At 48.4% G+C, this 24,816-nt stretch overlaps 1 protein-coding gene and 1 long non-coding RNA gene across 2 annotated transcripts in view; both read right to left on the minus strand.

Moving 5' to 3' along the window:
* Positions 1-24,439, minus strand: LOC309375582 (prostaglandin D2 receptor-like; the record flags this gene model as incomplete). The annotated part of the gene is made up of 3 exons (XM_081921419.1): positions 1-3,212; positions 22,944-24,123; positions 24,210-24,439. 3 exons carry the CDS (start codon positions 24,437-24,439, stop codon positions 2,979-2,981), a joined length of 1,644 nt encoding a protein of 547 aa, XP_081777545.1. The 3' UTR covers positions 1-2,978.
* The window catches only part of LOC309372968, a 156,899-nt gene that overhangs the window by 76,812 nt on the left and 55,271 nt on the right, over positions 1-24,816 (minus strand). The gene's annotated exons all lie outside the window — the stretch shown is intronic.

Raw genomic sequence — 24,816 nt, forward strand, 5'->3', positions numbered from 1 at the left:
TTTTGTTAAAAAAATAGGAAGCCCTTTTATTGGGTATAGTGGGCAAAGAGATACCAAGGGAAGTTAAAAGACTCTTTATGTATGCAACAACTGCAACAAGAATTCCTTTAGCCCAACGAAAGAAGAGTGGCAGATGAAGATGATGGACTTTGCAGAACTGACAGGAAAAATCTGAAACCAACATAATCAAGTATTCCAAAAGGACTGGAGTAAATTTACGGTATACGATACCTGAAAGATTATTGTAAGCAATTAACATCCCTAGCAGGGTTGTCTGAAGACTTGTAATGAGAAATTTTCTACCTTTCAATATTTATTTAATTTTTGAGTCATTTTGTAACGAGTCTCATTAGAATTGGAAAACGTACAAATTGCAACGATATAAAGGTTAATTTTGAAAGCTATGAGGCGGGAGGGAAGGAAGTCGACAGGCTCTAAAGAGCCAGGGTGGTAAAGTAGAAAATGATGATGTGAATGTATATTATTAAATGGAAAATAAATAAAAAATATTAAAAATAAAAATATCAGGCGCTTGGCAGATGTCTCAGACTAAACATTTTTTTGGCCAGCTGAAGCAAACCAACCGGTCTTCCCAAGGTGAAAAACTGCTCCTGGGAGGGTGTGTGTTTGTGATTGCCAGAAGGACCAACCAATCGGCAAACACAAGCAGGTTTCTTCGGAGCTTGGCTGGAATGGAACAAGGGGCACCTCCAGGGAGGCTTCACCCCTCAAACGACGCACGACTGGATGCGCCCCAATATTGCAGAACAACGTGACGCCATCGTGAAGTTTTATTTCCAACCTTTTTGTCAAGGGCTCCAACCCCTTTGATGTTTTCAATTGTCCTTTCTCAGTCCCAACCTGACTGATGCTCAACATTCCGTAGCTTCCCCAGCAACGCTCAGGATTCATAGAATCGGAACTGTAGAATTGGAAGGGGACCCCCCAGGTCATCTAGTCCAACCCCCCACCACGCAAGCTAATGATTCGCTGGACAAAACCCAACATTGGCTTGATGACATCTGCACCATTCATGTATAAAGCGGGTGTGTGTGTGTGTGCGCGTATTGAGGAACAGATTCCTGATTTAAACACAGAAAAGAGGATTTAGTTGAGGGCAGATCAACTCCAGCATCCCTCCCCTTCAAGAAAAGGTAAATCAAGTGTATCCTTTTATCCCTGGTCATTTTGTCTGCCTCTTTCTGCCCCCTTCCCAGCTCCACAGTCTCCTATTTCGAGATGGGAGTAACTAGGAATGTACCGTATTTTTCGTTCCATAAGACACACTTTTTTCTTCCTAAAAAGTAAGGGGAAATGTCTGTGCGTCTTATGGAGCGAATGTGTGGTCCCTGGAGCCGAATTGCCCAGGGGCGAAAAGCAGATCATGCGCTTTTTCTTTTTGAAAGAGGGAAGGGGGTGTTGAAACAAAGCCGCTGATCGTTTGCCGATCATGGAGAGAGATAAGGGACGCTAGAGATAAAGGAGGCTGCCTGGGAGCGGGGAGGTAAAGACAGAGAACTTGCAAAGGGGGGAAACAGGAAGACTAAAGCAATAAGGAGAGAAATTAGAAGAAAAGGAGGAGCAAAAAACTGCTCCAGCTAAGGAAAAGACACTAAGGCAAACAAGAGGGAAGGGAGTGTTGAAAGGAAACAGCTGATCGGTGGGATCGGGAGAGAGATAAGGGATGCTAGGAGGCTGCCTGGGAGGGGGGAGGTAAAAGCCCATGGATCCTCAGGATTTTTACATTGGGTCACCCCAAATTCACCATCAGATCGCATAGCATGTCCATGGCTACAGCCTGCACCAAAAAACACACGCACCCACTGTTTCCTGGGGCTGCAATGGTGCAAAAATGTGGTTACAAAGCACGGATCCACATGGATCCTCAGGATTTTTGCATTGGGTCACCCCAAATTCACCATCAGATCACATGTCTGTGGCCACAGCATGAACCACAAAAATCATACATCCACTGTTTCATTCAAAATATTTTTTTTCTTGTTTTCCTCTAAAAACGAGGTGTGTCTTATGGTCAAGTGCGTCTTATGGAGCGAAGAATACAGTACATACTGTTCCAATAATAGCCGCACATCCGCTCTACAGGGAATGATCAAGGTGGTCATTCTGGATTTCTGTTGCCCTGCAGGCCTGTGGGTAGAAATACGAGGGCAATTTGCCCTTTCGAGACAGCAGCACATATCCACGTGGCTATGCGATTCTCCTATCAGGCCAGCCAACTCGTCTGGTCGCCACTGGCGAGCAACCATGGCCTCTAGGCGACCTGGCAGGAAAGTCCTTGCAAGGTGGGAGAGAGCGGACTCCTCCTTCTTTAACTTTTCAGGCCTGCCCACAAGTGGCTGACACCTGCAGGCAGTACGCAAACCGTCTAGTACCTTTGATCAGCTGGGGGTGCAATGTCCGTGTCCCCCCCAAATTTGGTGACTGGTTCTTGGAATTTTCACCTATCTTAAAAGAGCAGAAACCATGAATGGTGGTGCGGTCACTACATTAAAAACCCAAGAAGACCCCGCTGGATTAGGCCAATGGCCCATCTAGTCCAGCAAGCGTCTGGTTCTTACATTGGCCAACCAGACGCCCCAATGGGAATCCGATAACCAGGATTCGAACACAAGACCTTCCTGCAGTTTCCATCAACTGTTATTCAGAAGCATTGCAGTGGAGGCAGAGCCTAGCACTCCTGGCTAGTAGCCATTGCCAGACTTCTCTTCCACAAATTTGTCCAGTCTTCTTTCAAAGTCACCCAGGCTGGTGGTCATTGCTGTCTCCAGTGGGCATGAGTTCCAGAGGTTATCCATGCAGCTTAAGTCAGCTGCTTCTTTCTGACCAGGGAAAATGTTTGCTTGCAAGCACTTCGGCCTGTTCCTTGGACTATGGATGATTTACAGGGCCGGAATTGGGGATGGGGGAAGTCCAGCTGGACCCCCTCCAGTACCAGCTCCTCAGAAGACAGAAATGCCTCACTGCAGACGATCGGATCCTTTCCGCTCCCAAGTTTCTAGCAGCTGAGAGTCTATGGACCTTTTCGAGCTCAGCCTCCTCGAAACCCGGTGGAGGCAACTGCGGAAGAGGGACGTCCGGAAAATAATGAAGACCCAGGGGTCCACGATGGAGTTCACGGAGAAGAAGCGCAGGGCGGTGAGGTCCGCCTTCTCGTCGAAATCGGGGGCAAATGCGCCGACGTAAGCGCGGACCTGTGGGAGGGAGGGAGACAGGTTGAAAAACTCACTTGCAGCAGATTGAGGCGGCTGAGTATTATTGTGACTACTACTTCATAGAATAATAATAATAATAATAATAATAATAATAATAATAATAATATGGGGGCTTCCAACAAAATATTAAAATACCGTAATGCATCAAACATTAAAAGCTTCCCTAAACAGGGCTGCCTTCAGATGCCTTCTAAAAGTCTGGTAGTTGTTTTTCTCTTTGACATCTGGTGGGAGGGCGTTCCACAGAGTGGGCACCACCACCAAGAAGGCCCTCTACCTGGTTCCCTGTAACTTGGCTTCTCGCAGCGAGGGAACCTCTAGAAGGCCCTCAGCGTTGGACCTCAGTGTCTGGGCAGAACGATGGGGGTGGAGACGCTCCTTCAGTTATACTGGGCCGAGGCCGTTTAGGGCTTTAATGGTCAGCACCAACACTTTGAATTCTGCTCAGAAACTTACTGGGAGCCAATGCTGGTCTTTCAAGACCGGTGTTATGTGGTCTTCCAGTCACCAGTCTAGCTGCCGCATTCTGGATTAGTTGCAGTTTCCGGGTCACCTTCAAAGGTAGCCCCACGTAGAGCGCATTGCAGTAGTCCAACTCTGGCGAGACAATCCATGAGCAGGGAGGGTCTCATCCTGCGTACCAGATGGAGCTGGTAGACAGCCGCCCTGGACACAGAATTAACCTGTGCCTCCATGGACAGCTGTGAGTCCAAAATGACTCCCAGGCTGTGCACCTGGTCCTTCAGGGGTACAAGTTCCCCATTCAGGACCAGGGAGTCCTCCACACCTGCCCGACCCCTGTCCCCTAAAAATAGTACTTCTGCTTCTTAAAAAGCAGAGACATCATCTTGCCATATAGTTAAAGCTCTGGTTTTCCCAGTAGTGGTGTATGGAAGTGAGAGCTGGACCATCAAGAAGGCTGATCGCTGAAGAATGGATGCTTTTGAATTCTGGTGCTGGAGGAGACTCTTGAGAGTCCCATGGACTGCAAGAAGATCAAACTTCTCCATTCTGAAGGAAATCAGCCCTGAGTGCTCACTGGAAGGACAGATCCTGAAGCTGAGGCTCCAAGACTTTGGCTACTTCATGAGAAGAGAAGACTCCCTGGAAAAGACCCTGATGTTGGGAAAGATGGAGGGCACAAGGAGAAGGGGACGACAGAGGACGAGATGGTTGGATAGTGTTCTCGAAGCTACAAACATGAGTTTGACCAAACTGCAGGAGGCAGCGGAAGACAGGAGGGCCTGGCGTGCTCTGGTCCAGGGGGTCACGAAGAGGCAGACACAACTAAACGACTAAACAACAACAACAACACATATTGAAAAACAGTTCATCTAAAAGACAAACCACGGGGAACGGGGTGTATCCCAGAAACACCTGTCTTGGCCATCAAAGGCCAGGGTTACATCTTCAGCATCACACTGCAGAGGCAGTGGGGGTGTAGTGGTTAGAGTGTATGACCTGGGAGACACGGGTTCGAATCTACCACTCAGCCATGGGTGACCTTGAGCCAGCCGCTGCCTCTCAGCCTAACTTACCTCGCAGGGTTATTGAGAAATGGGAATCCGCGACTAGAAAGAAGAGGAATTTCAAGAGGACTGGAGGAAGTTTAAGAACTGTTTGAATAAATATTGTCATATAAAAAATTAGAAATTACTTGAAAGAGAACAAATAGGCCTAGGATGAAACTACATTATAATTAAATAAATGGGATTTAGAATGTTAAGTAAAGTGAATAAGATGGACTATAATTGGAAATTGTTTTAGTTTAATAATGATATTGGAAAGCTGTTACTTTTAACTACAAGGAAACTCAGAAGGGAGGGACCAAGATGTTTAAAAGGTTGGATTTGTGAAGAATTAAGTTTGTTGTCACTGTTTATTTGTTTATTGTTCCTTTTTTTCTCTTCTCTTTTTCTGTTTTTGTGTATCATTCTGCTTTGAGGTTTTTGTTATTGTGGAAAATCTAATAAAAATTATATATATGTATATAAAAGAGAGAGGATAAAATAGGGAGGACGGGAATTATTCCAGCCACCTTGAGCAAAGTTGGGTGGTTGTGGTGGGGAAGGTGGTATATCATACCGTACAACTTTTGGAGGCTGAAAACCGGAACGTGTGCTTTTTAACAACCACACAGTGTATAAATTTTATGGAAACAATTGGTAATGGATAGCAACATCTGGAGAGTCACTATCCCAAAAGCCATTGAAATATTGCAAGCAAGAACTGCCGCATAAACCCATTGTTTTGATTTTTCGGCCGTCTGCATGTGCAAAGAGCTCCCCCCTGTGGGTAAAGATGGTGGTTGCTCAGTTCTCTCTCAAAACTGTTTCTTTGAAGGGGCTTCCATAGAATCAGAGTTGGAAGGGACCACCAGAGTCATCTAGTCCAGCCCCCTGCAATGCAGGAATCTCAACTGAAGCATCCATGACAGATGGCCATCCAACCTCTGCTTGAAAACCTCCAAGGAAGGAGAGTCCACCGCCTCCAGAGGGAGACTGTACCACCATCAGAAGACATTTGAAGGCAGCCCTGAATAAGGAAGGTTTTTTTTTGTTTTGTTTAATGTTTTATTATGTTTTTATAATTTGTCAGAAGCTGCCCAGAGCGGCTGGGGCAAGCCAGTCAGAGTGGATTTCATGCTCTTTATTCAGCTCATAGTGGTGAGGAGGAATGGAAGTTCCCCCAGAATGTCTGCTTTATATACATTATTTACACAATGGGCCCCACGTGACTGGCTAATTCCGGGATTCTCCTGTAGGCCAATCAGGTTGTGGATTCATTTCCACCTGGAACTGGATTGGGTGGCTCCTGTGGACCACTCAGACTGCTGCATTCTGGATCCTATTGTTCTAGGACCAATCAGACTGCTGCAATCTGGATCCTATTGTTCTAGGACCAATCAGACTGCTGCATTCTGGATCCTATTGTTCTAGGACCAATCAGACTGCTGCATTCTGGATCCTATTGTTCTAGGACCAATCAGACTGCTGCATTCTGGATCCTATTGTTCTAGGACCAATCAGACTGCTGCATTCTGGATCCTATTGTTCTAGGACCAATCAAACTGCTGCATTCTGAATCCTATTGTTCTAGGACCAATCAAACTGCTGCATTCTGAATCCTATTGTTCTAGAACCAATCAGACTGCTGCATTTTGGATCCTATTCAACTCAGTACATAAAAACATCATCATCATCATCATCATCATCATCATTATTATTATATTGGACATCCCTATTTTCATATGCACACTTGGAGTCTAAAGTGCTTCTCGGGTGCTTTTCTGGAACATGAGAATTGGCTCCAAGTCTCTCTGAATTTGTTCCAGGAGGGTCGTCCTACTATATATCTAAGTACAGTGGTACCTTAGTTCTCAAACACCTTGGTACTCAAACAACTTGGAACCCAAACACTGCAAACCCGGAAATAAGTGTTCCGATTTGTGAACTTTTTTCGGAAGCCGAACGTGCTCCGTTTTGAGTGTTAACACTGAGGTCTGTCTGTTTTTGCTATTTATTCAGCTATGTTAAATTGCTGTTTTATGTTAAATTGCTGTTTTAGGGGTTGTTTTTAAAAGTCTGGAACGGATTTATCTATTTTGCATTGCTTTCTATGAGAAAGCACGCCTTGGTTTTGGAACGGACTTCCGGAACAGATGGAGTTTGAGAACCAAGGTACCACGGTAGTGGGATTTGGAATAGATGTGAAATTAACTGTCACCATTTTCAATTTTGTTGCCTTATTATCTTCCTTACTGGGTCGTGCAAACCACTATTCTGAATAATGCCTTTTGTGGGAGCGGCATTGGGGATGCATTTGTGGAACAAAGGAGGCAGTGGCTCCGTGGGCGTTCAGCCACCCCTGAACTTGGCCAGGGCTGGACTCTGACGCACCAACCTCAACATTTGCTCGAAAATGTCTCCAATAACCTTTTGACATCCTCCAACCTCCTCTCCATTTAATCCTGGCCTTAAAAGGGCTCAGAATGTCCACGTGAGGCTCTGGTTCTCCGCAGGCATTTAACAGCTTTCCAAAAACAATGTAACTGCAGCAGTCCTGTAAAAACTCCCCCAAACTGCTTTCCGGCTAAGAGATCTGACGCAAGACAACAAAAAGCTAAAGATGCTTACAGTTAAGGCTCTGCTAATATTGAAAGCTGGACCATCAAGAAGGCTGATCGCCAAAGAATTGATGCTTTTGAATTCTGGTGCTGGAGGAGACTCTGGAGAGTCCCATGGACTGCAAGAAGATCCAACCTCTCCATTCTGAAGGAAATGAGCCCTGAGTGCTCACTGGAAGGACAGATCCTGAAGCTGAGGCTCCAAGACTTTGGCCACCTCATGAGAAGAGAAGACTCCCTAGAAAAGACCCTGATGTTGGGAAACATGGCGGGCACAAGGAGAAGGGGACAACAGAGGATGAGATGGTTGGACAGTGTTCTCGAAGCTATCAGCATGAGTTTGACCCAACTGCGGGAGGCAGTGGAAGACAGGAGGGCCTGGCATGCTCTGGTCCATGGGGTCATGAAGAGTTGGACAGGACTAAACGACTAAACAACAACAATAATATATACCATCTCTTTGGACAGGCCGATAAGCAGATAGTCCCTTTTCTGGATCTGCGGTTCCCAAATGCTTTTAGCAGGCACCAGAAAGAGCACAGCGGAGACGCCTGCCTGGTATCATGAGGCAGGGAGTTCCAAAGTGCACAAAAAGATGAAGTTCCTGCAAATGCAGAACGGGTATTGTGCGGCACTGGTAACAGCACCAGTTCCGCATACTGAATCAGCCCGACTTGCACATAAGAGGTGCAGCAATCTTCCAGGTAAACTGGTCCCAAGTTGCTAAGGACTTTCCTAAAACCTTGAACTCAGCCCGGTATAAAATTAGCAACTGGTGCAGACCTCCAAGTACAGGTGTTATCTGTTCGCAAGTCCTCGCTCCTGCCAGCAATCGGGTTGCAGCAGCCTGCCAAAGCCACAGTTTCTGGGTCAAGCACAAGGGAAGCCGCACCTAGTTCACAGTTTTGTGATTCTGTTTTTATTTATTTTATTAAATTTTTATACCACCCTCCATCTGAATATCTCAGGGACTATCTGCTTTCTTATGGTGCCTGAAACAGCCCTTATTTTAGTTCCCACAACTGTTACAGTGGTACCTTGGTTCTCAAATTTAATCCGTTCCGGAAGTCCGTTCCAAAACCAAAGCGTTCCAAAACCAAGGCACACTTTCCCTTAGAAAGTCATGCAAAACAGTTTCATCCATTCCAGACTTTTAAAAACAATCCCTAAAACAGCAATTTAACATGGATTTTGCTATCCAACAAGACTAAGGATCCATAAAATGAAAGCAATAATGTACTGCAGTCACACAACCAGTCAATCAGTTGCCAAAAAGTGCAAGTAGATAAATAGGTACCGCTCCAGCGGGAAGGTAAACGGCATTTCCGTGCGCTGCTCTGGTTCGCCAGAAGTGGCTTAGTCATGCTGGCTACATGACCCAGAAGCTGTACGCCGGCTCCCTCGGCCAATAAAGCGAGATGAGCGCTGCAACCCCAGAGTCGGCCATGACCGGACCTAATGGTCAGGGGTCCCTTTACCTTTTTACAGAAACAGAAGAAAAGGAGATTCGGGAAATGTTTTAAGGATTGGGAAGTTAAGGAAAACCTTACCCGACACTGGGGGAGAAAATGGCACAGGAGAAAAGTGTGATGAGTGAATCAGCATATTAGAGAATCTACTGAGTAAATGAGAATGGGAAAGGGTCTCTGCTCTTCAAAAGAGACAAGGTAGAAAAAACAAACTTATATGTGCGAGATAAGGCAATGTTTCAGATGCTCATGGAATTTAGTACATCTGAGAGAAAGTCGGAACTTTGTATCCATTACTGAGCTACCTCTGGAAACACCATTTGGGAAATAGTATCGCGCGCAAGGACTTTTTGTATCTATATGAATGTTTGAGAACCAAGGTACTACTGTATTTGGTTGGGTGGGGCTGGAAGGGAAACGATTCCCTGCGCCTTGGCTTGGCTCTCCATCGCAGTGCACAGCCTGGCGATTCAGCTGCGGTTCCTGCTTTGCAGGGGGTTGGACTAGATGACCCCTGGGTGTGCCTGCAGTTCTATGAAATTAACAAAATTGCTTCACTTGATCCAAGGATACCAGTTTTTCCAAGTCTCATGGTCATTTATACCTCCAGAGCCCCCTGCCTCTTAGCACCCCACAGGGAATCCCAACACACCCTCAGCATAGCTGTCAACCTTCCCTTCCCCGCCGCAGACCTCATTGTCTGAAACATGGTTTGAGCTGGGGAGAGGGCTCTTGTGTTCAAATTCTGCTCGCTGGTTTCCCACAGGCAGCTGTGTCCAGGGCGGCTGTCTACCAGCTCTATCTGGTACGCAGGATGAGACCCTCCCTGCCCATGGACTGTCTCACCAGAGTGCTGCATGCTCTGGTTATCTCTCGCTTGGACTACTGCAATGCACTCTACGTGGGGCTACCTTGGAAGGTTACCTGAAAACTGCAACTAATCCAGAATGCGGCAGCTAGACTGGTGACTGGGAGTGGCTGCCAAGACCACATAACACCGGTCCTGAAAGACCTACATTGGCTCCCAGTAAGTTTCCGAGCACAATTCAAAGTGTTGGTGCTGACCTTGAAAGCCCTAAACGGCCTCAGTCCAGTATACCTGAAGGAGAATCTCCACCCTCATCGTTCTGCCCAGACACTGAGGTCCAGCGCCAATGGCCTTCTGGCGGTTCCCTCATTGCAAGAAGCAAAGCTACAGGGAACCAGGCAGAGGGCCTTTTCAGTAGTGGCACCCACCCTGTGGAACGCCCTCCCTTCAGATGTGAAGGAAATAAGCAGCTATCCTATCCATAGCTGTCAACCTTCCCTTTTTTTGTGGGAAATTCCCTTATTTCAGTGCTGTTTCCTGCAGCTTCCCACTGCTATCCCGGATTGTTAGATATCCCGTATGCTGTCCCCAGGACAGGTGAGGCTGCTGATCCTTTATTTTCGAGGCTGCTGATCCCTTATTTTCAAATCTGAAAGTTGACAGCCCACTCAGCAATCTGGTAGCCACATTTAGAACTCATTGTACAGTGGTGCCTTGGTTCTCAAATGCTGAAAACCCGGAAGTAAATGTTTCAAACGTTTTTTGGAAGCCCAGATGCAGCTGTTGGCTATTGTTTCCGGGGCACTTGCACCAATCAGAAGCTGCGCCTTGGTTTTTGAACATTTCGGAAGTCAAAGGGACTTCCAGAACGGATGAAGTTTGGGGCTTTTCTTTTTGCTATTTATTTTGTGTTTTTGTTTTTGAGGCTTTCTCGGTTAATATGTTTTTGTGACTGTGTGGAAACCAGTTCAGCTACTGATTGATTGATTGATTGTGTGACTGCAGAAATGGATAAAAGCCCCCCATCCAAACAATGACTGTTATCAGTGCAGGGAAGAAAAAAAAATAATTTAAATTTTCATCATCTACAATACTGTCTTATTTATTTTATAGTACTGTACGTTGATTATTGCTTTCATTTTATGGATCAATGGTCTCGTTAGATGGAACCATCCATGTTAGATGGAAACATCCATGTTAAATTGCTCTTTTAGGGGTTGTTTTTAAAAGTCTGGAACGGATTAATCCGTTTCGCATTACTTCCTATGGGAAAGCACGCTTTGGTTTTGGAACACTTTGATTTGGAGCGGACTTCCGGAACAGATTAAATTTGAGAAAACACCACGGTATTTTCCAAGGACTCTTGTTCTCTCCTCCCAGCGATGTTTCTCCAGGAGGACACAAGTTTCTTGCATTGATTTCCACAATTTATATACCGTTTATTTATTTAGTAAATTTTAATCCCGTCCTTTGTCTCAAAGAAGGCCAGGGCGGCGGACAACATGCAGTGAAACATCTCCAAAACAATTCCATTGCAGATGCCATTCTGGGAAAGATCTCAGCTTCAAAGGCTGCTTGTAATTCAAGATAATAATCAGTTAAAACTGTTTTAAAAAACAACAACCAGACACTGCAGAGCCACTGCTGTTAGATTGCTGGGCTGGGACCTTGGAGACGAGGGTTAAATACTAACTAGGTGAGCCTGGGAGTTCAATCGGTTGCTCTTAGCCTAGCCTACCTCTCAGGGTTGTTGTGAGGATAAAGTGGGGAGCAGGGTAGTTTGTATGCCACCTTGAGTTCTTAAGAGGAAAGAAGGTGAGATTATTTATTTATTTATTTATTTATTTATTTATTTATTTATTTATTTATATCCCGCCCTCCCCAGCCGAAGCCGGGCTCAGAGCGGCTAACAAGAGTAAAATAATACAACATTCTAAAATCAGTTCATTATAAAATCAGTTCAAATCGAATTAGTGGCAACCATTGGGCTAGAGTTCTGTAAGGATTGCCAAAGGAGGGGGTCAGACTGTGCCCTAGTCAAAGGCCAGGCAGAACAGCTCTGTCTTGCAGGCCCTGCGGAAAGATGTCAAGTCCCGCAGGGCCCTGGTCTCTTGTGACAGAGCGTTCCACCAAGTTGGGGCCAGTACTGAAAAGGCCCTGGCCCTAGTTGAGAACAATCTAACCTCCTCACGACTTGGGACCTCCAAAATGTTGTCATTTGTGGACTGTAAGGTCCTCCGTGGGACATAGCAGGAGAGGCAGTCCCATAGGTATGAGGGTCCTAGGTCATATAGGGCTTTAAAGGTCAAAACCAGCACCTTAAACCTGATCCTGTAACCCACTGGGAGCCAGTGCAGTTGGTAAAGCACTGGGTGAATGTGATCCCGCAACGAGGACCCTATAAGGAGTCTCGCCGTGGCATTCTGCACCCGCTGGACTTTCTGGGTCAGTCTCAAGGGCAGCCCCATGTAGAGTGAGTTACAATAATCCAGTCTGGAGGTGACCATCGTGTGGATGGCAGTGGCTAGGTCAGGGCGAGAGAGGTAAGCAGCCAACTGCTTAGCTTGGCGGAGATGAAAAAATGCCGCCTTTGTTATATATACTGTGGTACCTCTGGTTGCGAACGGGATCCATTCTGGAGGCCCGTTCACAACATGCACGGGTTGCGATTTGCCGCTTCTGCGCATGCGCCTGACGTCATTTTGCACATCTGTGCATGCGCGATCAGCGAAACCCGGAAGTAACCCTTTCTGGTACTTCCGGGTCACCACAGGATGTAACCTGAAAGAACGTAACATGAAGTGGACGTAACATGAGGTATGACTGTAAATGTACTACAGTGGTACCTCGGGTTACAGACGCTTCAGGTTACAGACTCCGCTAACCCAGAAATAGTACCTCGGGTTAAGAACTTTACATTAGATGAGAACAGAAATCGTGCGGCGGCAGCGGGAGGCAAAATTAGCTAAAGTGGTACCTCAGGTTAAATCAAAAAATCAACTAGAATTAAACAAAGACTTAATGAGAAGCCGGCTACAAAACTCATTTCACTGAACTAATCAGTTTCCTCAGAAGGAAATAAAGAAATGATAAGATTTTAAGTGATATCAAACAAGCTCAAGAGCAGGGCTGAAAACGCTTCCTCGAGTTTACAAAGAAGGTATGAAAACCTCAATGACAAGTTTTAAGCATAGCCCTATTCTCTTAAATAGCCCTATTCTCTTAAATTCTTGTTATTCTATAGTCGATTACTTCTCGTTTCAGGGATTTTCACGCTAATTTCTTTTCTTCTGTGTAAACCCTCTTTGAAACCTAGCTGCTGGTGGATCGGGGCCACTGGTGACCACCGACAGGGACTCCCTCGATCAAGCATCCCTTGAGACATCCTGGTCCCAAGTTGGGAAGGGCCTTGCCACTTGACCCAAGAGCCTTGAACCTTGCCCAGGAGAAGACAGGAAGGGGCAGCTTCAGAATGGGGTCAGCGGCTCAAAAATAGCCGTTCTGGCTCTGGAGACTGGCCTGCATTTGACAATCTGCCAGATGAATCAGATCTGGCACCAAATCCGGCCAAGCCTGAAGACTTTTACGCCGGTTGGCAAACATCCATTTCTCGTGTTAACAGGGTTCCTGCTGTTCCTGGGCCACTGTACTCTCAACGTTCAGTTCTGAAAAGACACTTTAGCTGACATTGACTTCCTTCTTCTGTCTCCTTGAGAAAACGTCCTTTAAAGTGTGAGGGGGAGGGAGGGACGGGACAGGCTTGCAGATCAGATGGTTCTCACCCCTAACCCTGCTCTGGTGGCCAAATGTGAAATATGGGCAGAGAAATCTAAATTTAAGTTGGCTATTTACAAGCTGGAGGAGACTCTTGAGAGTCCCATGGACTGCAAGAAGATCCAACCTCTCCATTCTGAAGGAAATCAGCCCTGAGTGCTCACTGGAAGGACAGATCCTGAAGCTGAGGCTCCAAGACTTTGGCCACCTCATGACAAGAGAAGACTCCCTGGAAAAGACCCTGATGCTGGGAAAGATGGAGGGCACAAGGAGAAGGGGGCGACAGAGGACGAGATTGGTGAGGTTTAGCTTGGAAAAGAGGAGACTGGGAGGTGATATGATAGCCATCTTCTGATGGCCTGTCACATGGAGGATGGAGAAAGCTTGTTTTCTTCTGCTCCAGAGGGGTCGACTCAAATCAGTGGATTCACGTTACAAAAAAGGAGATTCTGACTCAACATCAGTACAAATAATAATAATAATAATAATACAGTAATAATAATAATTAATAATAATAATAATAATAATAATAATAATAATAATAATAATAATTTATTTATACTCTGCCCATCTGGCTGGGTTTTCCCAGCCACTCTGGGCGACTCCCAACAGAATACAGTGGTACCTCGGTTGTCGAACGTAATCCATTCTGGAAGACCGTTCGGCTTCCGAAACGTTCGACAACCAAGGAGCGGTGGGCTGTCGGCAAATTCAATGGAGAAAATTGAGAAACGCGCCTCAGAAGCCGTCCGACTTGCGAGGTGCATTCAAAAACGGAAGCAATTACTTTCGGGTTTTCGGCATTCGAATACTGAAATGTTCGGCTTCCTAGACACTCTAAAACCGAGGTTCCACTGTATTCAAAACACAATAACATCAGACATTAAAAACTTCCCTAAACGGGGCTGCCTTCAGATGTCTTCTAAAAGTCAAAAAGTTGTTTATTTCCTTAACACCTGAAAGGAGGGCCTTCCACAGGGCGGGCGCCACCACCGAGAAGGCCCTCTGCCTGGTTCCCAGTTTGACGGTGGAACAGACTCAGAAAGTGCTGGCATTGGAGCCAGACGTGACCCCACCCTCAGAACTACTGGATTCTGCGGCTCTGGGCCTGTTGGATCAGGCGATCCCTGTTAGATCAGGTGAATGGCCCTTTTGTTCCAGCATCCTGTTCTCACAGAGGCCAACCAGATGGTTGCGGAAAACCAGCAAGCAGAGAGTTCTCTTCCTTCCTTTGCTTTCCAAAAACTGGTACCCCGAATGACTGCTGCTTCCAGCTGTGGTGGTCAGAGCCCAGCCATTGTGGCTGGTAGCCTTTGCTATGCATTTTACCCTGGTGGGGAAGCCTGTGGCCAGGTGACTTCCTTGCTCTGCTAACTTTTGATGGGCAACGCCAATGTCTCTGCAGATCTCCCTTCTCAGAGTTGTTTAACTTTAAATAGACCCGGGACAGCACACAATTAAAATGCTCTTATATCACTTGAAACAGCCGTGGCTTTCCCCAAAGAATTCTGGGAGTTGTAGTTTGTTAAGCTGTTAGGATGCCCCTTTTCTCCTCCCAGAACTACAGTTTCCAGAGAAGAGGGATTCATTGTCAAACAGAAGACTGTCTTCTGTAAAGGGAAGGGGTTCAATGTTCCCAGGATAAATATGGGCCTAATTTGCGGGTTTTTGGGGAGGACTCCTGTGATAAAGTACACTAAAGGCTCTGAATGCTGAAAGCACTGTAATAAATGTGAACGCGGGTGGTGCTGTGGGTTAAACCACAGAGCCTAGGACTTGCCGATCAGAAGGTCAGCAGTTCAAATCCCCGTGACGGGGTGAGCTCCCGTTGCTCCATCCCTGCTCCTGCCAACCTAGCAGTTGGAAAGCATGCCAAAAAGTGCAAGTAGATAAATAGGTACCACTCCGGCAGGAAGGTAAACGGCATTTCTGTGCGCTGCTCTGGTTCGCCAGAAGCGGCTTAGTCATGCTGGCCACATGACCCGGAAGCTGTACACCGGCTCCCTCGGCCAGTAAAGTGAGATAAGCGCCACAACCCCAGAGTAGGTCACGACTGGACCTAATGGTCAGGGGTCCCTTTACCTATTACAGCTATTACTACTATTACTGCTCCGACCCAATGGCTTCAAGTTACAAGAAAATGGAAATTCTGACCAGGGTTCGATTTAGGTTTGATGAGGCCCTAAGCTACTGAAGATAATGGGGCCCTTTATATGTCGAGCTGTCCTTTGTCAACAACAAATTGCATCTGTTTTTTGTGTTGAATATATGCTATAAGGTAATTTACGGACCTAATACAGTAGTTATCTAACCAGTGATATGTTAGGGAGCAGGCTAGCAGGCGGGGCCCATGACTTACATCACAGAAGCCTACACAACACAAAACACTGTTGCTGTATGTAGGTTTTCTTTTGTTTTTTTATCTTATATTTTGGAAATGTGCATCCAGTTTTTTTCCTTTTGTTTTTTGAGGGGCCCCAAGAGAGTGGGGCCCTAAGCTAGAGCTTGTTTAGGGACCCCTGACCGTTAGGTCCAGTCGCAGATGACTCTGGGGTTGCGGCACTCATCTCGCTTTATTGGCCGAGGGAGCCGGCGTACAGCTTCCGGGTCCTGTGGCCAGCATGACTAAGCCGCTTCTGGCGAGCAAGAGCAGCGCACGGAAACGCCGTTTACCTTCCCGCCGGAACGGTACCTATTTATCTACTTGCGCTTTGACGTGCTTTTGAACTGCTAGGTTGGCAGGAGCAGGGACCGAGCAACGGGAGCTCACCCCGTCACGGGGATTCGAACCGTCAACCTTCTGATTCGCAAGCCCTAGGCTCTACCTTATAAGTAAATCTGGCACTGATTCTGACTATACATCAGGAAGAACTTTCTGCCAGTAAGAGCTGTTCAACTGTGGAACAGTCTCCCTCTGGAAGTTGCGGACTCTCCTTCCTTGGAGGCTTTTAAGCAGAGGTTGAATGGCCATCTCTCAGGGATGCTTCAGTTGAGATGATCTTTGGTCATGAATGATCTTGTTGAGATTCCTGCACTGCAGGGGGGCTGGACTAGATGACCCTCAGGGGTCCCTTCCAACTCTATGATTTTATGAACTGTGTCCAGTTCTGGGCACCACAGTTCAAGAAGGACACTGACAAACTGGAATGTGTCCAGAGGAGGGTAACCAAAATGGTCAAAGGCCTGGAAACAATGCCCTATGAGGAACGGCTAAGGGAGCTGGGCATGTTTAGCCTGGAGAAGAGGAGGTTAAGGGGTGATATGATAGCCATGTTCAAATATATAAAAGGATGTCACATAGAGGAGGGAGAAAGGTTGTTTTCTGCTGCTCCAGAGAAGCAGACACGGAGCAATGGATCCAAACTACAAGAAAGAAATTTCCACTCTTTAAGCAGAGGCTTGACAACCATATGTCAGGAGTGCTCTGATGGTGTTTCCTGCTTGGCAGGGGGTTGGACTCGGTGGCCCTTGTGGTCTCTTCCAACTCTATGATTCTAGGATTCTATGCTCGTTTGCTCACCCTTGGCTCTCATGGCTAGATGTGCCAGCCTCAAAGCCCGTTAACCACACATGGCAGGGCTACACAACTAGATTGCGATCTGACTTTCCTAACAGAGGCCTCATCCTGTCCGCAAAGCGCACCAGGCAAGGACCACAGGTAAACCACTGCTACAGGAGGAGAAGGCTGCTGTCTTCACGCTGTCTTGTTTTGTGGGTCTGCACATCATCTCTGCTGCAAACAGGATATTGGAGTTGATGGTCTCTTTTGTCAGACCCAGCAGGGCTGCTTTGATGACCAGAGATCTGTCTTAATCTTCTTTGCTCTGTTCCAGACATGCCGTACGCCTTGGCTAAAAAATGGATGCTGTTGGCCGGCAGCGCGAAACATTCTCCCGACTGTGTGCAAGTAACCAAAGCAAGTTCTCAAATGCATCAACATTAGTCAGTGTTCCCTCGCCGTCCTGTTCCAGAAATCAATTAGTTAGCAGCTTTTGACTCGCAGCAAGCTGCAAAGAATCCGATAAATCTGAGCCCTGTCATTATGGGTGCTCCGAAAACACAGCCAGAATGTTTTGCAGTTTAACTAAGAGAGAAGAGCAGCGAGCCTTTTCTGTTACCCAGAACTGCTTCCCACGTCCAAACACCCTAGAGGGCAGCTGTTCTTTCCATCCCCGCCATTGTGCTAATCTCAGAGAGGTGCGATGTGATGATTCTCAAGAAAACCAGTGCAGGGTTCAGAGCCCTTAGCCACAACAGCGAGGGCGCAGTCAAGGTCCGCTGTGATGTAGGTTGGAGTGTGACTTACGGGACAATGGCTATGGGGCTTGGGCGATAAATGCCTCTGTTCTCTGGTGGGGCAGTGGGGGGGAGTTACAGCGACCTGATCAAATTCTCCTGTAGTCTCAGTCACTGCTGCAAGAGAACGCGAGTCATTTCAGAAAGCTAGGGAGAAAGGAAGGGCAGGTGGATCTGAGACCGGGAGAGGAGCCTACATTTTGAACTGTTTCAAAATCTGGCGGCATTTGCCCCACGCTGGGCAAAAGATTCATGCACTGCCGGGGGCTGGGCTAGATGACCCTTGTGGTCCCTTCCAACTCTATGATTCTACAAAATCTTCTACAGATGACAGAGAGGGCTGTAGTCAAAACAAAAAAAAAATTCCTTCCAGTAGCACCTTAAAGACCAAGTAAGTTAGTTCTTGGTATGAGCTTTCGTGTGCATGCACACTTCTTCAGATACACTGAAACAGAAGTCACCAGACCCTTATATATAGTGAGAGGGTGGGGAGGGGTATTACTCAGAAGGGTGGTGGGAATGGGTGATTGGCAGATAGCTGTGATGAGCCTGTTGACGACTCTTAACGACTGCAATAGGTCTTACAGGAAAAAGCAAGGGGTGAGAGGGTGAAAAGTGGCTTTGTCATGTATAATGAGATAAGAATCCAATGTCTTTGTTCAGACCAGGTCTCTCCATGGTTTTAAGTTTGGTAATAAGTTGCAATTCAGCAGCTTCTTTTTCCAGTCTATTTCTGAAATTCCTTTGTAGTAGAACAGCTACTTTGAGATCTTGTATAGAATGTCCTGGGAGATTGAAGTGTTCTCCTACTGGTTTCTCTGTCTTGTGATTCCTGATGTCAGAGAGGGCTGTGTTAGTTTCTGTAGAAAGTAGCTTACTGCAAGGGGTGAATTTGGCATTTCTTGTGTCCCCCTCGCTCAGTTTCAGCATGTGGTCCCCATTTTCTTGCCCAGAAGCGAATGCAGCCCTCAGCCTGGGAAAAGTCCCCTGCCCCTTAGTTATGCATGCATGTGACTTACTCCCTAGCGTGTCCACTCCTGCAGCCTCCATTTCAAATTTTCGCTTTGTAATTTGATTGTAAACTGAGCTCAAACTGCACACACTACAAAACGTAAAGCGATACTTTTAGCATTTTCTCTCCCCCCCCTTATTAGGTGAATAGCTATTTAAAAGCCTAGAGTATCTTATATACGCCCTGTTTTTCTAAAGCCCTTAAACCCAACAACATCTGCCGCAGGGAAAGCTGCAAAACTTCAGGTTGGGAGACTGCTGCTGAGCTAATCTGGGATGCGAAAAACAACATAACCAGCCACTGTATTCTGCTCTGGTCAGACCTCACCTGGAGTACTGTGTCCAGTTCTGGGCACCACAGTTCAAGAAGGACACTGACAAACTGGAACGTGTCCAGAGGAGGGCAACCAAAATGGTCAAAGGCCTGGAAACGATGCCTTATGAGGAACGGCTAAGGGAGCTGGGCATGTTTAGCCTGGAGAAGAGGAGGTGAAGGGGTGATATGATAGCCATGTTCAAATATATAAAAGGATGTCACATAGAGGAGGGAGAAAGGTTGTTTTCTGCTGCTCCAGAGAAGCGGACACGGAGCAATGGATCCAAACTACAAGAAAGAAGATTCCACCTACACATTAGGAAGAACTTCCTGACAGTAAGAGCTGTTTGACAGTGGAATTTGCTGCCAAGGAGTGTGGTGGAGTCTCCTTCTTTGGAGGTCTTTAAGCAGAGGCTTGACAACCATATGTCAGGAGTGCTCTGATGGTGTTTCCTGCTTGGCAGGGGGTTGGACTCGATGGCCCTTGTGGTCTCTTCCAACTCTATGATTCTATGATTCAGGCATCCTTTTGAATGCACACGCATGATGATTTGTGCTCACGATGCTATCAGGGAGGTCACACGTGATCACGATTTCAACGCCGGTTGCACCTGCAAAAGCTTTGGGGTTGATCACACTGCTTCATTCCTAGTCGGTGCGTACCTTCCTGCTGAAATCCTGTAATTTTTTTTATACCACAAATGTTCTGTTTCATTTTCTTTGCTCCTTTTGGATGCACTGTGGCCCTCTGAGACAGCAATAACGGGGCATGATTCGGGGAAGAGACACGGAGCAAGCCAAAGCGAGATAAATCCTCCGCTAATGAACTATTCTTGTGTCAAGAACATGCTGCAGAAAACACCCTCAACCGCCGGGCCATTATCTCTAACCAATTTGTTCTAGAGATGGATTGCAACGTGGATGGAAAACAGACGCCAAACTGTCACCCCCAAAAGTGAAAGCAAGCATATGTCACGGATATTTTGGCCAGGCCAATGAGGATGTTAGAAAGTGGAATCCAACCCGTCTTGCGTGAAGTCCCCCTCTTTCAGAATTCTGCCTCCAGGGAGCACCGGCGTAAGATCTCTGCCTGCTGTGATTTCCCCCCCTTTCCTAAAACAATTCCAGCCTGTGTTAATAGCTGCTAGATCATTTATCACCGCAGTCCTGCTATGGCCCAGGCTCTGTTTTCTGTTAAATTAAACAATCTGTGAGGGCTTCAGCAGAAGGGAGAGGAAGGTGCGCAGTTATCAAAGAGATGCAAAAGGGAGATTAGAGCTAAAACTGTTCAGGGAAGGATGAAACATGAAAAAGACACGTTTGCTAGCAGAAGTCGCCAGCCCTCTTCTAATCAGGTGTGCAGATCATCAAGTGCCCTCCAGATCTTTTTTTTAAAAATTTTAATTTATAAAGTTTTCAGATATAACAATAAAGGAAAAACATTCCATTCAAAATATACATCCAATTCTAATCTTTCCACTTTCAGACTTCCTTCAGTCTATCTGGAAATTTTTCATGTTATCACAATTATTCACATTTCTTCCATCTGTATTGTTTTGGGTTTTTTTAATCAAATTAATCTTAACAATTATTATAAAACAATCTTTCTATTATTATCACAGAGCTTCTTGAAAACCTACAAACGTTAATTGACCTTCACATATATTTTTAATATACTCTGTAAATTTATTCCAGTCTTCGGTAAATCTTTGGTCTCTCTGGTTCCGGGAACCGGCCCTCCAGATCTTTTTGGGACTACAACTCCCATCATCCCTAGCTAACAGGAACAGTGGGCAGGGATGATGGGAATTGTAGTCCCCAAAACATCTGGAGGGCTGAGTTTGCCTGTGCCTGGTGTATGGCATCTGTGCCCCTGCAGGTAAGACTAAAAGGGTGGAACCTCCACTCTGGTTGGCAGTCTACCAGGTGCAGGGAAGCTTGCGGGTTTCCAACAGGAATCTGGTTGGCCACTGGGAACACAGAATTCTGGATCAGATGGGCCTTTGGCCTCATCCTGCAGGCTCTTCGGCTGTCCTTAATATTAAAGTGTGCTAATTTATTATTACTGTTGTTCGTTTTATTAAATTTCTTCAGCACCTTTCTAACAAAACCTCAAGGTGTCCCACAAAGAATATATGAGAAGTAAAGTAAAAAATGAGAATATAACGGTGGTAACAGTAATATTGCTACAAACAGCAAAATCCACATCAGTCCACCAAAAATAAAAATAAAAGCCCAATTCACCACTCATGATTGTCATTCTAAGAGAACAAGGTGAGTTCCGGCACCTCTTTTCCTAGAAAAAGTAGCACTGAGACTATTCTGTGTCTCCCGACCTAATTTCACACAGTCCTCAGTTTAGTTTTTAAATCTAGCTACCTGCAAGGGACACGGGTGGCACAGGGGATGTGGGTGGCGCTGTGGCTTACACCACAGAGCCTAGGACTTGCAGATCAGAAGGTTGGCGGTTCGAATCCCCACAACGGGGTGAGCTCCCGTTGCTCGGTCCCTGCTCCTGCCAACCTAGGTACCACTCCGGCGGGAAGGTAAATGGTGTTTCCGTGCGCTGCTCTGGTTCGCCAGAAGCGGCTTAGTCATGCTGGCCACATGACCCGGAAGCTGTACGCCGGCTCCCTTGGCCAATAAAGCGAGATGAGTGCCACAACCCCAGAGTCGGTCACGACTGGACCTAATGGTCAGAGGTCCCTTTACCTTTACCTGCAAGTGTGACCACGGCAGTGTTCTGGCAGGAAGTGTTTGTAAAAGGGGGTGGGCCTTCTCCCTTCTGTCTCGGGCCCCACAAGATGCTGGGTTCAGCCAGTGGCGTAGTGTGGGTTATCAGCACCCGGGGCAAGGCAAGTAATTTGCGCCCCCTAACCCATGGATTTGCGCCCCCTAACCCGTGGATTTCCCTAACCCCCAGATGTTGCGCCCGGTGTCGCCGGCCCCCCCTGCACCCCCACGCTACGCCACTGGGTTCAGCCTGGCCCACGGCTGGCTGGCAAGAGGAGACCCTCTGGTCTTCCTCTCACCCCAAGTCTTTCTCAGCTCCACCTGCGGATGCCAGGGGTGCCTTTGAGAGGCACATGGCAGTGTGGTACTTGAGATACCTACTCCATGCTCTCTAGGCATCTAGACATACACAGGCGGGGGGAGGCCACCCCCAGCAAGGACCAAAATGCTGGAGGCAGGGGCGCCAACTTGAATAACATACTTTGGTAGCTCAGGTAAGCCCTGTCCCACATAATGCATCACATAATCTGGTGCGCACACACCATTTGAATGCCCGTCAACTTTGGGGGCCCCTGGCCCCCTGAAATATATTATTTGGGGGGGGGCAAAGGCCCCTCAGTCACTCAGAGTTGGCTCCTATGGCTGGAGGCTCCCTGGAGAGTCCTTGTGGAATGCCCTCCCATCGGATGTCAAAGAGATAAACAACTATATGACATTTAGAAGACCTCTGAAGGCAGCCCTGTTTAGGGAAGTTTTGAATGACTGATGTTTTAATGTATTTTTAATCTTTTGTTGGAAGCTGCCCAGAGTGGCTGGGGAAACCCAGCCAAATGGGCCCGGTAGAAATAACAAATTATTATTATTATTATTATTATTATTATTATTATTATTATTATTAATAATAATCAGTGGCGTAGCGTGGGGGTGCGGGGGGCCCGGCCGCACCGGGCGCAACATCTGGGGGTTAGTGTTAGGGGGCGCAAATCCACGGGTTAGGGGGCGCGAATTACTTGCCTTGCCCCGGGTGCTGACAACCCACGCTACGCCACTGATGATGATGATTATTCCCTCTGGGCGCACAGAGCGCGCCTTCCGACCGGGCGTTTCCCTCGACGGCCAGGGCCTCTCCAAGGCGCACAGCTCTCCCGTCCCCCCCCCCCCCCGTAGCGTTACTTACGATCATAGGCAGGGAGCAGATGGTGAAGAGGGCGGTCATGAGAGCCAGCAAGACCAGCTGGCCCAGCTCCTCTGTGCGGCCGGCGCCGGGAGGCGCTGTCGACGGGGCGCCGGGGCCACCGCCGCTTCCGTGCGCTCCGGCCGGCTGGCTCCTTCGCGGGGGCTGCCGGCGCGCCATGCGGTAGAGGCTGCGCATGCTGACCAGGTTGCAGAGCCCGATGGCGAGTCCCAGCGCGCTCAGGAGGCTGGCGTAGAGCACCGAGTAGGCCCGCCCGCCGCCGGCCATGCGCATGAAGCACCAGGTGCCCGGGCAGTACTGCACGATGGCACCGAAGCCCAGCAGCGGCAGGGCGCAGAAGAGGGCGCACAGCGCGCCCGCCGCGACGGTCAGCAGCGTGCCCAGGCGCCGGCTGGTGTGGCGTTGGTAGAAGTAGGGGTGTCCCAGCGACAGGCAGCACTCCAGGGCCATGGCTAGCAGCAGCATGGTGGGCGCCAGGCCGAAGAAAGCCATCAGGAAGGCGAACAGCTGGCACAGGCTCCCGGTGCTCGCGTCTCCAGCGCCGGCGGCTGCGTCTTCCCCGACGGCAGTTGCTGGCGGCGGCCAGAGCTCGCTGAGGCTGCGGTTGCGCGCATAGGCGGCCAGGACGATGGGGCTCAGCAGGCACTTGCCCAGCAGGTCGGTGGCGGCCAAGGCGCTGACCAGGAGGTAGAAGGCGGACGCCCTGGGGCGCCCCCAGCCGCCGGCGCGCTGCAGCCGCGCGCGGAGCTGGTGCTGCCACAAGATCCCCAGAGCCAGCACGTTGCCCACCAGGCCGGCCGCGAAGAGGAGCGAGCCCGGCAGCGCCGACTGGCCGCCCTCCAGGTGCCGGTTGGAGCGGCAGCGGTAAGCGCCGCCGCCGTCCATGGAGCCGGCGGCGGGCGAGAGCGTGCGCCTCGACGGGGCGGGCAGGGCGGGACGCGTGTGGGGCGGCGCGGCCGGACGAGCCGTGCCTATGAAGGGGCGCGGGGCGGGGAGGGTGGACGGCCTCCCGCAGACGGGGCGGGGGCTAAGAGAAGGAAGCGCTGGCCTCGCCGGGAGGGCGGAGAAGGGGCCGTTTGTTCCCACGGGGAGCCGGGAAGGAATCGCGGCTGTCTGTGGGAAGAGGGCGGGCGGGAGCAAGCGAGAGGGATGGAGTCCTTTTCTAGACGGCAAAGGGTCGAGGAAAGAAGAGGTGCTGGGGCTTAGGGTTGCCTGGCAAGGCACCTCCTCTGCCCCAGAAACCCTCACCTGCAGCGCCGAGAAGGGTAATAGGTTGGGTACAGTGGTCCTGCGGAAAGGTTGCCGGCGACAAGGGCGCACTGCACATGCCCAGAGGCACTCTGCCCGTCTTCATGTGCCTCACCGCCACTTTCGTCCAGATTTGCAGCAGGAACTCCGAAAAAGGGATCCACTCCAGGGTGTTTGGGGCGGGGATTTCGCCAGTCAAGGGCGCATAGGATGGCAGTGCTGCAGGGCATCTGCTTTGCGTGCAGAAGGTCCCGGGTTCAGTCCCTGGCTGGTAGCATCTCCACTCCAGCTAAGGCCCTGTCCAAAACCCCGGAGAGCCGCTGCCATTCAGAGCACGTAAGGCACAGCTAGATAAGAGTCTGACTCAGAATAAGGCAGCTTCCTGGTATGAATTGCCCTCAGGTGACCAGATAGGGAGGCTTTGCAAAAACTGGTTCTTTGGGGGGGAAGGGTCATAGGTGACCGGCAGAGTATCTGCTTTTAATGCAGGAAGTCCAAAGTTCACTCTCTGGCCTCTCCAGGTAGGATTGAAGGAACTTGCCCCTCAGGAAGGTCAGCCCACTGGAAGATGAACCAATTATTATTATTATTATTATTATTATTATTA

The sequence above is a fragment of the Podarcis melisellensis genome (assembly GCF_964234715.1).
Source record: "Podarcis melisellensis genome assembly, chromosome: 1".
Taxonomy (NCBI): Eukaryota; Metazoa; Chordata; class Lepidosauria; order Squamata; family Lacertidae; genus Podarcis; species Podarcis melisellensis.